The sequence below is a fragment of the Cololabis saira genome, chromosome 18 (genome assembly GCF_033807715.1).
Source record: "Cololabis saira isolate AMF1-May2022 chromosome 18, fColSai1.1, whole genome shotgun sequence".
NCBI classification, from domain to species: Eukaryota; Metazoa; Chordata; class Actinopteri; order Beloniformes; family Belonidae; genus Cololabis; species Cololabis saira.
In genome coordinates this window covers 7,938,871-7,958,176 of record NC_084604.1, presented here as the reverse complement: position 1 = coordinate 7,958,176, position 19,306 = coordinate 7,938,871, and the positions used below count along the sequence as shown (strand labels likewise).

At 39.7% G+C, this 19,306-nt stretch overlaps 1 protein-coding gene across 1 annotated transcript in view; it reads right to left on the bottom strand.

Annotated features, from left to right (window-relative positions):
- vash2 (vasohibin 2) overlaps nt 1-12,124 on the bottom strand; it is a 33,596-nt gene extending 21,472 nt beyond the window's left edge. The window contains exons 1-4 of the mRNA XM_061746483.1: nt 12,029-12,124; nt 11,083-11,485; nt 1,151-1,239; nt 860-916 (exon numbers count right to left, since the gene is read on the bottom strand). Of these exons, the coding sequence (XP_061602467.1) occupies nt 860-916; nt 1,151-1,239; nt 11,083-11,403 (467 nt within the window). The 5' untranslated portion in view covers nt 11,404-11,485; nt 12,029-12,124. The remainder of the gene's footprint in view (nt 1-859; nt 917-1,150; nt 1,240-11,082; nt 11,486-12,028) is intronic.
- Between the last annotated feature and the right edge of the window lie 7,182 nt (nt 12,125-19,306).

The following is a 19,306-nucleotide window of genomic DNA, read 5'->3' as shown; positions in this document are numbered from 1 at the left end:
GACCTACAGTCCCAATCTGTGACCATCCCAGTGTTCACCTTCATCTGTCTGTATGTATTTCTCTGTTGGATATAATGTATACTGACATCCTGACCTCTAGTCCCTCCTCTGACCATCTCAGTGTCTGCTGTCTACACCTGTTTATCTAGCCATTGCTGTAGTTCACCAACTAACCATGTATCAGTAATATGTATATAGAACTCTTAGTTCTCCTGCTCACGGATAATGACTACTAATATATTTTGTCTTTTGTACCTTCACAATATATCTGTGCCTTTCCTCTCTCCGATCTTCATCATCTCTTTCCTAACTCTCTTTTCCTGCTCTGCCCAGCTGGTCTTCAGCAGGAGGTTCCCCCCTTATGATCCAGGGAGTTTTTCTTGCCACTGTTTGGCTTTAGGTTTTTCTCCCACTAGGGGAGTTTCTACCTGCCAGTGTTTATGTTTATGTAATAATTGCTCGGGGGTCATGTTCTGGGTTTCTGGAAAGATCCTAGAGACAACTTCTGTTGTAATAGACGCTATATAAATAAAATGTAATTGAAAATGTTTTAACTCAATCAGCAGCAATCAGTTGAAGCATCTATTGCAGATAATTGTAGCTTGAAAGCTGTATCTCTAGAAGAACTAAACGTTTTGTGTTGTTCTGCAGGTATGAAGGTGGAGAGGGGGTTGGCATTTGAAATTACAGATCAGTTTTCTAAAATCAATGACAATTATTCATTTAATTAGATTTCAGTGTTATGAAAACCAACATGTTGCATTTGCTGTAGATTAGAACTATACAGTATAAATAAAAGTCTAAATTAGCATCACAACTTATTACTTGTTTTTCATTTCTAAGACTGCAGTCCACTTACCCACAAAGTGGACGATTCTTCTTGATTTCAAAGAATTGGGTTCCAGTGTGGTTGTATCTGAAAGATATGTTAAGAGACTACAACATTTTCAAGTGATTCTCTCTACCGTATCATTGTTTATGAGTTCTTCGGAAGGAGGTGCTACACACAAATTATTCTCAATAAATGTCTTTAAAAACATTACATTCAATCAGACGAAAGAAAAACTAACTCCACCTAGTTCTTTACACAAACTTTTGTTGTTATGGATGAATGGGCTAAAAAATATTTAGTGTCAGTCTTAAAGGATACTGCAGAGCCTTCATGTAGTTCTGAACAACCACCACCCAGTCAGGGACCGACATGGATGGTTTGTAGACGGGGACTGCAGGAACAGGATGCTGAGAAAGAAGACACGATAGACTATTACACATCATTTCCAGCAAATTGGCATGGGGTAACATTTAAGCCGCTTTTGCACTAGTATCACTTCTCCTCGGTTCTACCCGCCACAGCCCCATTTTGCGCTTTCGCACTAGGGCTGAGACCAGCCCCCGGGTCTCCCACTCAGAAGGCGCGCCGATTTTTTCCAGTGGCCAGCCGTGGTACTGCAACCAAAAATCCCATGGGGCCCAGAAAGCTTTTTTCCCATAGACCGCAATAGTAAAAGAGAAGCCTCTAAAACTGTTCACAGAACACCTCCAGCTGTAATCACCGGCAATTACTAATCTTTGTATTCTATATTTTTAAGTCATGGACTTTATATCCGTCAAAAATGTTTTATAACGGCCAGAAAAGTCAAAGAAAAGTCTCTTTCTGGGCGTGACGTCACGGCTGACGTCTCAGCCGTGTCCGTGCATTCCACGGATGTTTATATTAATATATATTATGTAATTATATTATATTAATATTATATAATATTATATATATATATTAATAATATATGTAATACTATACATGTAATAATATACATTAATTAAGATATTATATTAATACATATTATATTAATATTCGAGTCATTGCCCCGGGGCATGATGGGAGGCCCCAGAGCATCATGGGAGGTGACTCAACTGCGCATGCTCTATGGGCCGCTGTATGCGGAAGTAAACCCGGTGTGGGTACCAGATTGTATCGGGCTGCAATATTTTCCCCGGAAGTGTGCATTTTTTCCCCGCGATGGTATTTTAGTCAGAAGCAGCAGATCATAGTGGAGGTAAAAGGCAGAAGAAACATATACAAGGAATTATCAGAATTATCAGTGATCTTACTGACATAGGCTAAAAAAAATATTAGAGTTAAAATATTTATTAGGGACTATTTTCATTAGACAATTGGAGATTCATCAGTGAGCTGAGAACAATAATAGCCTACTATATACAGTATAGGGTAAACAATCGTTTGCTTGCTGCATAGCAGTAAGCAGTTAAATATTTTGATCTTAATAGACATTTTAAATTATCGATTTGCTTTATTACATTTATTAATCATCAGTTTTCACAAGACGGAACGTCATCACGTACGGTAGAAAGCCAATCACAAGACGAAACGTCATCACGTACGGAAGCCAATCACAAGACGGAACGTCATCACGTACGGTCAAAAGCCAATCACAAGACGGAACGTCATCACGTACGGGGAGCCGGGAAAAAAAAGCAGGTGGGAAAAAAAAGCACCGACACCGGGACTATTTCTGAGGTCACCACCCTCCGCGCCTCTGATTGGTCGGGGCCGTCATCACCCTCCGCGCCTCTGATTGGTCGGGGGCGGGGCCGTCATCACCCTCCACGCCTCTGATTGGTCGGGGGGCGGGGCCGGCAGACGTTTGAATCAGGAAGCGGGAGTCAGAGCGAGAGCGACCCGCGGCTCGCAGCGATTTTATTATGAAGCGCAAAACGTCTGTTTGGTGATCTAACTCTGAGGTGCAGATGTTCATAAACCTGGTGGCTGAGGAGAGAATTAAAAAATGGATGTAGACGGGCTGTTTTACTCTCAGCCGCTCGCGGCTCCAGCTGATTTCTGATCAGCGCCGACATGAACAAAGCGGTTGCGCAATCGAGTACGTCACAGCAGCTTCACCCAAACCTGCCCACTTCTCACCTGGCTGTGGAAAAACACACGGGTGGAGCCGTGTCAAGCCGCGCGGAGCCGAGCCGAGCCGAGCCGGGCTGAAGTGAGACTAGTGCAAAAGTGCCATTAGAGCCCCAAACCACCTTCTGCCATTTTTAAATCCTGCATCCCTGTGGTCTCATTACTGATTACAGATCATATAACTGGTGCCAAGTGATCTGCAACCACAGACAGAGAATGTACAATAGCAACACTATTCAGCTCTTAATTGTTTCATTAACTTATTATTACACACACACACACACACACACACACACACACACACACACACACACACACACACACACACAAGCAAAAGAAAAAACACTGAAAGCTGATGACCTGTATTCATGAAAACCAGCTGGTAGATACCAGTAATCCATGCTTAGTAATTCATTACAAAGCATTGCATCTACATGGATGTTTTTCTATGCAGCAAGGATCTTCATTTTAATGTAGAGAAACCTTGTTGAAAGCTTATCCTTCTCAACATTTGACTTAAGTACAATAATCTGTAATTCTGAGGGGACGTACTGATGGACCTATAATTGATGAATCCTGCAATTTTGTCTCTGTGTATGTGTGACTATGATTGAATATATTGGTTGAAATCTTAGTTGGTTTTATGTTCTCTCTTTTTATTGCAACTGTGTTTGTAACTGGAACTGGAAGTGTGTCTGTGGGATGTGCTGTTGATGCTTCTTGGCCAGGACTCCCTTGAAATAGTGATCTGGGATCTCAGTGGGACCTTCCTGATTAAAGAATGGCTAAATAAAATGAAATAAATCTAAATAAATAAAGCTCTGCACAACAATCACATTTTAAGCATTGAAAACTATGTAACTATATAGCAGGGGTCACCAACCTTTTTTAAACCAAGGGCTACTTCCTGGGTGCTGATTAAGGCAAAGGGCTACCGGTTTGATACACACTTTTGAAATAGCCAATTTGCTTATTTAAGCCTTAATTATGCTATCATTATGATTAATGGTATTTAGCTATGTGAAGACATTGTTAATGGTTTCTCAAGAAAATACCAACAATGATAACAAGATAGGAAAAAAATTAATATCAATATGCAACGTTTTATTTCCATATTTTCAAGTTCCGGGGTTTTTCAAATTGAACATTTTCAACCCATCACTTCTACAACAGTCACAATGTCACTAGGAAATCACAATGTACCTTTCCAGAATTTTTGACATTTTCAACAAACATCCTGCATAAGCCTAGGTAAAAAATACACTTAACAGTTGTGATACCAAATGTTAATTTTAACAAACATATTTAATATATCACAAATTAATTACACATTTTGAACTGTACACCAAATCTAGTATCTGTTTCTTTGTCAGTTAGTGGGAAGCCTAGCATTGCATGCTCTCCACCACTGTGTTGTACTCCTGTGTGTAACTTGACACTGCAACTCGTGCTCTGCAAGGCATGTTCTGTATTTGTTCTTGATTAAGTGCATGTCAGAAAAGGCAGATTCACAAAGATAGATTGAACCAAACAGGCTTTCAATCTTCAAAGCTGCTGTACATACACCACTACAAGGCCCCAAACGTTTGGTGCACCCTGATAGGCTTTCAGGTGGATGTCATTGTGCAATGTGAACATTTCCAGCTCCATCTGTCAAGCATCAAGGGTGAAAGTTACACTTAACTGCTCAGCAATGCTTGATATGTCCACCATCATAAAAGGATTACAAATGAATGACACGCATGGCTCCAGCTGACCCAGGTCTCAAAACCTGTTTTGTCTTTCTATGACTTGAGGGTATTTTTCTGCAACTTTATCCCTTATAACTTTATTTACTGAATCCTGCATGTCGGCCGATCATAGCAGGAGCCCCATCCGTAGTCACTGATAGCAGCTTTTCCAGTGGCATCTTTTTCTCCACCAAAAACTCCTTCACCGCGTTATAGATATCAACTCCCCTGGTAGTTAGTAGAATGGTAGTACTGTCAGAAGTTCTTCTTTTGTGGAGAATGATGATTTGACATTTAGAATGAACAGAATGAAGTTTGAATAGAATTACAGGTAGTGTAAACCCTATCACAATAAAAGTGAAAAGTGGTCAAGAATTCTAAGATAAGGTCATTTCAGACAGGTATTGTTTATGAAGGTGTTTTATTTGATTTCATTTCTATGTATTTATGTCTGAGAATGATGGTGATTTAGTTTATCCTCTGTGTTGTTTGTCACTAAGGAAGTTGTGTCTATTATTGTTTTGTTTGTCATGTATAATGCATGTCTGTTATGTATTAAGTGATAATTTGTGTGTTGTGTGTATGTCGGACCCCAGGAAGAATAGCTAACGCTGTGGCTAATGCTAATGGGGATCCTAAATAAAACAAACCAACATTGATGGAAACCAATCTGCCATCCACGACCAGTAATCCACCCACATCTTTTCTGAGTGAAATCCTCCTGACAACGTGAGCCGCCCCATCTGTACAACGGTTTACATTTCAGAGATGCTGAATCTAACCCTGGTTAAAATCAGAAGGTTTATCTGACGTTTCTGTTTTACATCCACACTACTGATACTTGCTCAGGGGGGTTGTAGTGAGTTTTGTTTCCAATTTAAAGCCTTTTATGTAGTCCACTGGGTCCAGAGATGATCTAATTCCCAGATTGTATTAGAGGGATTATTTGGTTGCCCTGCCAAGATTTATATGCTGTTAATCAGGGCATTCAGATTGACAGCAGCCTGGCAACAACACAGATCTACACAGAAAACGTCCATAATGCACCACATTCAATTCAAATTCAAAAATACTTTATTAATCCTCATAGGGAAATGAATTAATTGAAATGTGACTTGTCACATTTTGAATAAAAACCCATGGGACCTTTGTGTACTTCCTGATTTGTCTCCATGTCCTGAATGACAGATCTTCATAACTCATAAATATAACATCAATTATGCTTTTCTTTTTTCACATCATATACTTCATTATTCTCTTCAAACTATAAATATAAGTGATTTACTATTATGTTTCAAACTAATTTCCCAACATATCACTTTCTAAAATGACCAAGCAAAAGAAACGATACACTTTATTTGAACATATTTTTGATTTTTTAGTTTCTACTTCCACATTGTCCTAATATGAAAGTCATCCTTTGCTCTTTACCTCCCCACCATTTTTTGCCTCTCTTTAGCTTAAGTTTTTTCCTGATATTATGTATAATGTATCAATCATTCAGACAAATATAGTCTGAATTATATCGTATATTCTAACAGACATTCTGTATTTTAATACTTCAAAAAAAGTTGTCAAAGTGTACAGAGGAAGCAAAATAATACTATAAAACATAGGACACCAAATGAATTTTGAATGTGTGGTTTTTATAATGTTCTGTCTATTGGTGCTCCATTCCAACATTCCTCATGTTGTCCTTCTTTCCAAAACACGGAGCAGTTTGGCAAAGCTCGCTAATATTAGTAGTGACAGGACAAGACCCCCCCCCCCCTCTTGCTGAGAAACAATAAGTGCTCATATGAACCACAGGGAACATGAGGAAAATGTGGCCTGGGGAACTTCATAAATAACAAACAAAAGACAAATATAAACTGTAGTTGCTTCAATCTCAAATGGCACTTTTCCACTAGCACCTACTCAGCTCCACTCAGCTCGGCTCCACTCGACTCAACTCGGCCAAGATTCTTTTCCAGAACAAATCAGCACCTGGAGCAGAAGTAGGAGGTTGGAGTGAAGCTGCTGTGACGTATTTGATTGTGTGATCTAAACGAAGAAGACAACAACACTAAAGATGTAGAACCTGGAGGAGATGATAGATGTGCTGCTGGGTCTGTGGCTTGTGTTCGATATCAAGTTAAAAAATGAGAGTGAGAGAAGATTCAAGTGGCGACGCTTTTTAATTTATTTTAGTTTGTCTCGGCGCTGCTGAAAAGTCAGCTGGGAGCAGCTATGAAGTGACGGAGTTCCTGGTAGATCTGGTTGTTCCTTATCGCCGTCTAGATCCCTTTTTAATTCTCTCCTCAGCACCAGGTTTATGAACATCTGCACCTCAGAGTTGGATCATGAAACAGACTTTTGCTGCCATTGCTAGTGGAATAAAATGAACAAGAAGCCGTCAGAGTTGCTCTTTCACTGATGTCACATCCTGACTCAGACGTCTGACTCCAACCCCCCGACCAATCGGTGGCCTGTAGTGTGATGACGTCAGATACAGCCGACTCAGCCGCTTAGAACCTCGGCAGAGTAGTTACAGAAAAGTAAAAGAACCAAACGGAGGCGAGTCGAGTCGGGGCTGAGTAGGTACTAGTGGAAAAGCACCAAAAGCATCAGACTTGCACTTTTTCAAAGTTTCGCTGATTTTTGTATTTCCTGTTACAACACAAGGAATAATCTAAAAATACACTTTACAAATTCACAGTGATTAAAGTTACTACCACAACAATTACTGTTCTTACTTTTGAAATAATGCATACAAGTAATAATACTGTGCAACACTTAAATGATGGGTAACCGGCTATTACAGTAGGACTTTTGGATATGGATACAGCTCAAAGTTTCCTTTATTAATTCACCCATTGATTATTTTTTTCCATTAATAATTTTTGCCCTTAAAATATATGAAAAGATGAGCTATCAAAAGTGATGTTGTATTGCCTATCAAAACTTTAAAAAGTACCCAAATTTGCAACACTATAACACAAACAAAAGCAGGAAATCATTGTTTATGATAGCGTTATTTTTAGTATAGTTATCATACATTGATTAAATTGGTAATTACAATCACAATGTAATGTACAATGTAATTACAATGTGGTTAACACTTGTTAATCATCAACTCTTTGTTTCAGTATTTGTAAAGTTTCACTAAGCATTTTTTCAATACGTTTCAATAATAAAAGCTAATGCTTCCTTTCATTAAAAATAGCTGGTGGTTGAAGTTTTTGTTGTGGTTCTGGCATATAAAAGAAAGTAAAAGAAAGTAATGTATTTCTGAGAAAGTTATTCTCAGAAATACAGTATTGAGTGGCTTTGGTTTTACCTTTGAATGTCATCTTAACTATGCATGTGTACATCTTAAAAGTCCAATTGCGTTCTCAGGGGTAACAAATACAAATACACTCCAATCTAAAGGGCAAAATCAATGTCACTTGACAGTAATGATTTCCCAATTTAGATTTGCTGTCACAGTAATGTTGTGTGTAGACCCAATATAGACCAAAATATTCGTGAGACAGAATTAATGAACAAGCTGACATTATCACATAAGTACCATAACTTGCAAAGCAGCAAAAAAACTAAAACTAAACTGCATAATACATAGGTCCTCAAAATGCTGCAAAATTATTTGTGTGGTTGGAACATATGAGAAGGAAAGGCATTCCCCTGGTCTGTCTATAGAGGGAATGAGCATGATGTCACAGATGCGACTTCACAGCGGGTTACACCCACTGAGTGTCAGAAAGACTGAGTGGCAGAAAGACTGAGTGGCAGTGTAAACTTTCAGTTTGAGCAACTGGAAAACATCTAAAATGGGAAAGAGCTGTTGTGCAATTCACAGAAACTGGATTCCAGGCACCGAAACTTGGATTTGCGGTTCCCATTTTGTATCAGGTAATGTTGGATTTTTGGGTAAACGGTCAAATCATAAAGTTCGGTGTCCTCATTACTTTAATTTCTCTAACAAATCCTGCCTTGAATTCTGACCAAACGTGAAGACTTTTGTATACCTTAAAAGCTTTGCTTCGTGTATTTCCCAGGTGTAGCAATTAAGTACATATAAATATCAGAAACTGGATTCATGGACCACTGGTTCTTGGGGTAACTGTACGGGTCACTGTCAAGTCCAACTGCCTTTAGTTTAAGCCCATAATCAGCTGTTATCCCGTCTTCTCCACTAGTTGCAGCCATTTTTGCCACTCAGTGTGAGTAAGGGGGCTGGTCCAGTGGGTAAGTGACGTCAATGCAAACCCTCTATTAATATATGTACATGTGTGTATATATATATGTAAGGGATAATGCCCTTCGAGGTGTACATTAACATATGGACTTTGCGTCGGACGGTTCACGCCCCCGCGTCGTCCATATATTTCTGATAATGTACACCTGTAAGGGCATTATCCCGCTTATACCACGGTCACTTACCACAAAACATGAATATTAAATCAGTTATTCATGCTTTAATGTGTTTTCAGTTGAAATCATTAGTTTTATAACAAGCTCAGCGGCTGAGTGGACTATTTAATCTCTCGTCTGCAGCCGTTGTAACCTGGTAAGTTACAAAGTGTTTTAACAAGCCATAACTCAGTTTCCATGGTAACACCTGAGGGTTTGACTAATACCTGGAACAATCACTACCGTCCCATAAGGTCCTTAATGGACACAGTGTTGACTTCTCCAGTAACTAGGACGGACCAGAGATACGACTTAGATATTCTAGTCCGCTCAGCTCCGCTCGGCTATTTTCTTTTCTCTCCTCTTTTGCATCCCAGTCATCAAAATGGTTAAATTCACCAAATAAATTAAAAGAAATTACAAAATTACTCATGTTGCCGTCCTGCGGTAGCCGGCTCTTCTTCTCTGAATCTCCGTTGCCGTGGTTACCACCTGGCAGTTGATCCAGCGCAATGATATTAAAGTTATCAGGCAATTTGACCGAACTTGTTTTCTAGGTGTAGGTTATAAGTGATAAACTACACCTGCCAGCCAATCAGAATCGAGTATTCACACAGACCGTGGTATAAATATATATATATATATCGTCGGTGCAGGCCATCACCCTCGCAGATCACGTCGGGCTCACCAATGTAGGAGTTTGAGAACAAAAGAGCAGAGGAACGCTTTTTGTGGACGAAGGAAAAACTTGTTTTTTTCAGTCTCTCGTTTCAACCGCCCGTAACCAACGGTAACAGAACACTAACTGAAAACTCATCGTCATCATTAATACTGACTAGATTCTTGTGAATTCTAACCTACTGAAACTAAACAGTGGCTGCGTCCGAAATTGCATACTTCCACCCTAATGAGTATGCAAAATGAGTATGCTGTGGCGGACACAATTATGGACCTCGCACCCATCAGGACTGTAGGGAAGGGGCGTGGTCACAAGTGTTTTATGGTTGCTTAGCAACGCGTGTTGGGTTTCTGTTGTCAGCTGTTAGTTGTCAACTGTCACTTCTTTTGTTAGTTTGATTCCGTTGTCTCGGAATAAAGTCCTGTTTTACCAACCTCTGGAGTCGAGTTTCATCCTGCCACAATGCGAGATTTTTAGTGCGTCCGAAATATTAGAACGTACTCAATAGTATGCTCTATCCCAGGGGTCTCCAACTCCGGTCCTGCGGGAGAACACCTATCCAGCATGTTTTAGATCTTCCCCTGCTTCAGCACACCATGATACAAGGAGCTGTGTCAACAACAGAACTGTCCAGACCTTGATGACAAGTTAATGACAACCATTGATTAGAATCAGGTGTGTTCATGCAGGGAGACACCTAAAACATGCTGGATAGGTGGATCCAGGACCGGAGTTGGAGACCCCTGCTCTATCTATCTAATATTTTGATATTCTTATATTTATATATTTTGTACATACAAGACATGCCTCATTTATCTGCTTTCATTTTATGCTATTATTATTCTTTTTGGTACTTTCAACGTCTTGATGCTCAGTTGTTCTTGCAATTGCCCCTCGGGGATAAATAAAGTTTTCTGAATCTGAATCTGAATCTATCCATACTCATTCCGGAGAAATTTATTAGTGAGGATTGATGGACATTAGCTAAGCAGAAACTTCCCACAATGCAATGCAGCGGCGTTTGGTTGCTAAGTGATACGTATATGTCATAAGTATAATATTAAGTATAATAATATTATTGTATAATATTAATATTATAATATTCGTATACAATAATATTATATAATGTCATCTTGTTTCGGCCAGGATAAACAGGATATATATATATATATATATATATATATATATATATATTTTTTTTTTTTTTTTTTTTTTTTTTTTTTTTTTTTTAATGTGATAATGTGAAACATACAAACAAAATAAATTCACTGGCAGTTTAAAAAAAAAATCATCCACGGGTTAAAAAAAAAAAAGAAAAAAGAATCCTTCAGAATAATGAATTATAGATGACTTACTTTGGGCAGATATGCCGCATTCCGTATCCTGTCCACCATCTCCTGGCCCTCGGGGTGCACAGCGGCCACATGCGCCCACATCCTGTCCCAGGTCCCGCTCTCTATGGGGAACCCGCTCCGGTTAACGAAGAACAGCAGCCCCCCGTCCTTGTCCTCGTCCTCCTCCGGGGAGCGGGAGCCCCGGCGCGGGGCGGCCGCCCGGGCCTCCTCCCGGCCGGCGCAGCGCAGCAGGCAGGCGGCGCTGGAGCTCTTGGAGCGGCCGTGTCTGCTCAGCTTGGCCGGGGGGGTGCCGGCCCGGCCGGAGGAGCAGGGCCCGGTCATCGGTCGGGATGGGGGGGATAATCGGGCCGGGGAAACCCTCCTCCAGCTACATTAGGCTGCAGAACATGTTGATCTGCTGGAACTGAGAGGGAAGAAAGAGCAGCAGCCGCAGCATCAGCATGCATGTTGCACCCTGGAAGCAGACTTAAGGGTGATTTATGGTTCAGCGTTACACCAACGCAGAGCCTACGGCGTAGGGTACGCAACGACGCGTAACCTACGCCGTAGGCTACGCCGTCGATTTAACGCGGAACCATAATTCAGGCTTTACTTGACACTCGTATTATATTCCTGTATGGGTTTTCTTTCTTTCTTTTTTAAGTAGGTGCAACTACTGAAAGGACCACATCTAAAAACAGATCATCAGATTTGTGTTAAGGATTGCCCTACTAGCTACATACCATTGAGTTGGTACACCACAAATAAATGTGTGCCAGTATAACATGATATATTGTGATATGAAATGCATGGAACAATGATACTATATTGACATTATACAGAAGAAAGGTGCATTTTTTAAATCACCAATCAGTTAGTTCGGATAGAATACTTCTAATACAGTTTTTTTTGGAGAGGGGGGGGGGGGTATATTCGCACATCCAAACCGTTATTAAATTAATCCTACCGTGTTAGTCAACGAGGTTCAAATATCAGCTATACGTCTGAGTCTCCGGTTTGGAAGACATCTCACTGGAAAATACTCGGTTAGACGAGGTTAGACTCCATCCAGCTCTGTCGCCGCAGACTGTTGAGTGTGTTTAGGTTCAAACCTTTAACTTCACCCTCCCCTGCGTCAAGCTGGAGCAGGAGCCACTTCCTGCAGCTCTTTCAAAATAAATCCACTGACGATTTACACTTGTACTTTGGGTTATTTGTGTTGTGTAAATTGTAAGGACCAATAAACTAAACTAAATGAAAAAAATTAAAAATAAATATATATATATATATATATATATATATATATATATATATATATATATATATATATATATATATATATATATATATATATATATATATATATATATATATATATATATATATATGATATCTTTAGTTTTTTGTATAGAAATTAAATTATCGCCTCTGGACGGCTCTACAGAGCACTGTACGCCAAAACTTCGAGACTCAGAGACAGTTTCTTCCCCCAAACTGTTGCTCTGATTGATTGATTGATTGATTGAAGAATTTATTAGAAGAATTGCATAGGATCAGGTACAGTTTCATGACAGTACAGATTTGCTGATACAAAGTCAACTAAAAGGCATTATTCCAAGAAAGCATTACACTTGTTTACATTGGAGACCTTTTTTTAAATTCATATAACATTGAATGACATACAGGTAAGAAGCAGTACTTTGTAGGGAAGATTGTAGAAAAAAGAAAAGGGGGGAATTACTGTTATTTTGCACCGAGAGAGACTAAAAAGGTGATGAGACAAATAGAATAAGCTAGGTAATACAAAACAAAAGCAGAAAACAAAACAAAAAAAACAAAAACAAGAAGCAATAATCAGAAAGAACAGCGGGATGTGCAGTAGAGGCTTTGATTATTCCCAGTTACGAGTAGCAGCCTCCTGTAGGTGGCTTTTTAGGGCAGATTTGAAGGAGATTAGGGATTTGCTCTCTTTTATGGCTGTGGGTAAGGAATTCCACATGTTGGTAGTATAGGAATGATGAACTCTCATCACTCATAGAGTCTCAGAGAATCAATCACTGTGCAATAATGATAATAATAATAATAACAATAATTATAATAACACTATCATATGCTGTAACAATACACCTTCCAATAATCATATCTACCTCATTCTGCTGCACCTTTCACTTTTTAAAAATTGTATATATATTAATAGAGCTGAAAGCTAAGAGCGAAATTAACCAAATCAAATTCCATGTCTTGTCTGACCTGACCTGGCCAAATAAACGTGATTCTGATTCTGATTCAGATTCTGATTAATTTTGATTATAATGAAATAGAGTTTAGGGGGTAGGATTTAATAAGTTTTTACTTCTATACTCCTTTTCGAGCATGTTAATTATGATGGATGCATGTTTTTATTTATATTTTTGTCTTTTTGTTTTCTTATTTACATTTATTTATTATTGATTATTATTGTTTTGTTTTCACTACTGTTTCATGTTCGAAATAAAATTTAAATTCAATTTAAATTCAATTCAATTCATAAACATATATACATAAAAAATCCCATCCCTTTAGCATACACCGTATTGTCTGCAGCCAGTAGAGAATGTCTAATGTTATTACAAGAAAATAGATTATTTAGTCAAGCAAATGATTTTGGAATGAAGCGGTGTATTAACGCACCCGCAGGATATCCTGTCTCCCTTGGATACCAGCAACGCAGCCTGCGAGCAGGCGCTGTCATTGGTCAGTTTAACAAAGAGGGGCGGGGCCTGAGCGGGTCGGCCCGTTGCTGTGACACGTCACCGCGTCCGCCATATTGGATGTGGCAAATTTACCAGTAAACTAATTCATTGGAATGGAGCGAACTTCATAAAGTATTTTACAAAAAATGTTTTAAGCGAATGTCCGTCATTGATCCATTCACACACAAACACTAATATATTTGGAAATCAAACAAGCACCAAATACAACATTTCGATTAATTATTTTATGAAATATGATTATCATTTTTGTTTTGCCCCTGCTTTTTTCTTTGTCTTCGAGTCTTCTTTTTCCTTCCTTCTGTATTATTCTTCCTCTCTCATTCCATGTAATTCCTGTATATAATCTAGATCACTTCATTTAGTATTATATTTACCTACCTCTTACAGATATCTTATTGACTGCGTTTACATGCAGTCAATAACCCTTTTAAAACCAGAATATTTGCAATAACCTGAATTTGCACGGCCACGTAAACACCAATAACCCCTTTGAATAACCCGAATTTGCTCATATTCGGTTACTCCTTTTAAAACCTGAATATTCAGTCACATAAACGCCAAACGGGATATCCCCATCAAACGGAACAGGAATTTGTTTTCTGCACATGCTCTGTTTGCAAGGAATCCTGGTCTTTTGAGTCCAGGAAGTTCTTATAAACACGGAGAAACGCAAGACCAGGAGGAGACTAATCACTTCATAAATGTAATGAAGGATATGAACATTTCTGCATTTGTAGACGGTAGAAAGTACGGGGATAGCGAGATTTAAAAGAAGGTGAGAGAAAAGTTGCGCGAAGCAGCATTTGTTTTGAATTTGGATACAGGAAGAAGAAGCGGAAATGACGGGAATTGCGTCATCACGTTCTCCACGCGTCGCTGGTTTGATTGAGATATCCCGAATGATTAATTACTATGTAAACGGAATATTCCGAATGTTTCAGTAACCGGAATATTAGCAATAACCCGAATTTTGACTGCATGTAAACGTAGTCACTGACTGCGTTTACATGCAGTCAATAACCCTTTTAAAACCCGAATATTGGCAATAACCCGAATTTGCACGGCCATGTAAACACCAATAACCCCGTTAAATAACCCGAATTTGCTCATATTCGGGTTTTTAAAAACCCGAATATGACCCCTGGGATCTGATTTTTGTAACTCATGGCGGCTGCTAACAGCATGGAAGATCTTCAAGAAGTTTCCTGTGAGTTGGTCAGAGATATTGTACAACTGGCCGAGAACGTAGAAGCAGATGTTTCTTCTCCGGACATCGTGATGGGTGAAATAGAGACCTTCATGGAAGTTCTTGGCGTTATTTCTGCTCTTTCTGACCAAGACACTGACCCTCGCGTCATAGCCAACTTCTGCTAAATAACAACAACAACAATGATAATAATAATAATAATATTAATAATAACATCATCAGCTTCATACAAACATACATACATTTTATATGGGGGAGTGGTAGCCTGGATTGCAACCGAGGTCAACCACTTTGGGCCCCTGAGCAAGACCCTTACCGCTCCCAGGGCGCTGTACAAAAGCAGCAGCCCACTGCTCATAGTTTGACTAGAGATGGGTTCAATGCAGAGGAAGAATTTCCCAATTGTTGGATTACTAAAGGGAACATTTTTTTTATTTTATAGAGCTTTTGTAGGAGATGCTTTACAAAAACACAAAGCAAAAAGGATAAAAATGGACAGTAAATACAGTACCTACATACAAACACATAAAGATACTCAAAGGGTGGAAAATGATTCGTCAGGTGTTGTAAATGATGTTGAAGAGATGGGTTTTGAGATGACTTTTGAAAGACTGCAGTGAATCAGAGTTACGGATGGCCAGGGAGATGGAGTACCAGAGCCAATGGCAAAGCCTCTGTCCCTTATGGTTCGGTACAGTGGCGTAGCCAGAAAAAAAAACATTGGGTGTGCACCAGCAAAGAGTGGGTGTGCCAAATTTATTTTCAACAAACTGAGGGTTGCAACCCCACAAACATCCATCTCTCTCCATTCCAACATTATTAACAGTACAAAACATTCTTATTAGTACCCCAATGTCTCTTAACAAGCCGTGGGCCTTGAACTAGCAACAGACAGGCTGCACATAATAACTTGGGCTCAACAGTCGCATCATTTTGGCAAGCCTTTATAATCATACATATCTTATCTATATGCAAGGATGAGTAAAAACATATGCTAGTGACTGCTTTAACAAAAAAGTCAACAGTAGTTCACAGCAGGTCTAAACATATTCACACATATGACACGCTCTCAAATATATCAGTAACAAAGTAAAAAAAAACAAAAAACACACATTATATGTGTTCTCAAAAAAACCCCACAAAAACCAAAACATAACCACACACAAACATTGTGTACCCATTAAGTAGTAAAATGTAAAACACTCATGCACTCTCATAGAGCCATAACGTAGGTCAGTAGTGGTTCTACATTGGATTACTCCCCCAGGGCGAGTACTTGAAATCGTTTTAAATTGTGGGCCATGAATCTATGAAAGTTTAACTTTTTGAATGGAATTATGGAAAATAAACAACTTAGACTGTGGAAACACCTGAGCTGCTCCACCACACATCAACTATTCCACAAGCATTTTCGCAACGGGGTGCGTCCAGGACCATCTTGGGAACATCTGTCCTGCAGTGGGGTGGTCAAAAATCCTCATGAACTCAGTGAGGAAGGCCGCATAGTCATCGAACAAGTCGGGGCGGGCAGAGAGGATGGACTGCACCCAGTCCAGGGCATCAACAGTGGTGAGGTTTGAAGGCAACGAAGGCGACACGGGATGCAGGTGAGAAGAACTGACTGGGCTGGTGGGAAAACATCAACTCACACTGCATCATGAAGCCTCGGACATGGGCAAAGGTTCCGTTGAAGGGGGGTGGACTGGCAGGGCGGGGTTCACAGGGCTGGCAAGCTGGGTTGAGCAGCTGGAGCTGGAGACTATTGAGCATTATCATGTGAGCAGAAGATATGATGACTAGTTGCCTATAAGTATTGTAATGGTGCAAAACGTCAAACTTCAGAGGCATGTTATCATTTATCCTAACCTTTATTGGAATGTACATCCAAGTTTAGTTGCAGGAATCTGAGGGAACGGATGTAAGAACAAAGCTGGACAAGAACATCTGAAACAACCACAACCAAATTCACTCTATCCGGATGGCGCAATTTAACTGGATAGTTTTTTTTTAAAGGCCGAAATGAAATAGAGTAACAAGGCTGTTTTTAAAATGTAAGGAGTAAAAAGTACCGATAATTGCGTGAAAATGTAAGGAGTAAAAGTAAAAAGTCGTCTGAAAAATAATTACTCCAGTGAAGTATAGATAACCAAAATTACTCCAGTGAAGTATAGATAACCAAAATTACTCCAGTGAAGTATAGATAACCAAAATTACTCCAGTGAAGTATAGATAACCAAAATTGCTACTTAAGTAAGGTAACGAAGTATTTGTACTTTGTTACTTGACACCTCTGGCCATCAGAGCCTGGGTCATGTTGAGGAGTTCCTGGAACTGGGTGTCACATTGCTCCTGGTTATCCTCCTGGACCGCCAGGCGGGTGTTCAGAGCCTGGACCGCTGTAGAGGCCTCTGCGAGGGCGTGGGAGTGGTTGGCAAGAACCCTCTCCCGGGCTTGGAGAGGCCTGAGTGTGGGGCCAGGAGACTGGTTCCCTGTGTCAGCTGAGTTGTATTCCATGGCCAGATCTTCTGTTAGGTCTCAGTAGGCATTGGGCTCAAGTGCAAGACACGGGAAGGCAGAAGTGGAGTTTAATGCCCGGAAAGGCCTTAATTGCAGTTTGGGGGGAAAAAACCAGTTGAGGCCTGGCGGGCTGGATCCAAGGCAGGCTGAGGTGACCGGAGGGTGAAGGAGTGGAGTATAGTTGGCTGGCAGTCCAACCCGATCGCAGCACAACGGGTAGGAGAAAAACAGGCAATTCTTAGAGTTCTGTCATAAGTGGGTAGATTAGGACCCAAGCGCAGGAGAGACGTAGGGAGGCAGGAGTTCCAAAAAGGTGTGTTGTCTGTGTTTCAGTTCTGTCTTGACTTCCCTGGTTCCCATCTGCACCTGTGTCTCGTCAACCCTTCTGTGTATATCTGGTCTTGTCTTTCCCTTGCTGGTCCGTACTGTTTGCACCCTCCGTGTGTCCTGTCAGGTTTTTGGATTTTGGCTCTTGTGTTTTTTTTGTCAACCCTGCTCTGCAGTGCTTTTGGTTTGTTTTCGACATAAAAAAACAAAATCATGACACAGATGTAATGTAGAAACATTTATTCCAAAATCTGAATTTTTACCACTTTGGCTGATTTATTTATTGATTTAGTAAATTGATTCCAGAGGTCAGGTGTTCAGTTACAAGTTAAATTATACTTTTAAACACACTTTCTCAACTATGTAGCCAACAAAAGATCTGGTCTCAAATTCCAGGCAACCCCCCTGACAATAATAACAATAATAAAACAAACAAAAAAGAAGTTAGCTGAGAAGCGACCAGTAGATGTGTAGATTGTTATGTGCTGCATTTATGCTGTGTCCTTTGTTTTATTTCAGAACTGCTCGTGTTTCTGTGTGCAGTAGCAATTCTTAGTCTGCTTTTCCTCATTATTACGATTTTTTTCTTTCTGTGTCTGATACCTGCCGCAAGGAATGCTCTGAATCTACGCTCCTTCTTGGGGTGTTACTGTTTGACTTTGTTCTTTTCTGTTGCATCTTCCTCCTCTATTTTCCCCCTGCACTCAATCTGCTGCCACAAGCTAAAACACTGTAATAGGCAAAGAAATGCTAATCCTTAAACTAAAAATTGTTATCCTTCATAAAAAAATAGTATGTTCATCTTGAATTTGATGCTTGGAGCATTGGAAAAGAAAAAAAAATTAACAGAGGCTACAAAAAGGCTTTTAAATGCTTCATAGCAACAAAACTGGCAGCAGGTCAGGCTGAGTCTGTCAGCAGGAAAGATAGACAGGTTTTTATGCTGAAACACTGTACAAAAATAGGTTATTTTAATAATTACTTTTCTTGATCTTAAACTGCTAAAATAAATAAAGATAAATAAAAGTATATATGGACGTATGACACTGTTTCACAGCAAGAAGGTTCCTGATTCCCAGCAGTGTGGAGTTTGCATATTCTTCCCATTCATGCATGGGTCCAAAAACATGTATGCTTGTTCATTTGTAAGTCGCTTTGGATAAAAGCAGATAAATATAAATCTAGTCAGAAATAGTTTGTTTAGTTTCATTAACAGTGTCCAATCATTTTCCAAGAACCTGGAGGACCACATTGTTCAGCTGCATGAATGAGGGCTCAAGTACAGTCATCATGTTGGCTGCATGTAAGCATGTACGTAAAAAGGGAATTTTAAACCAATAAATCCTGATATAATATCAACTTCCACAGCCTCACTTTTCAGTTTGGTAAACATCTGTCAGTCTTTTGACCCCATGACTCATTTAATGCAGTCAAGACCTGC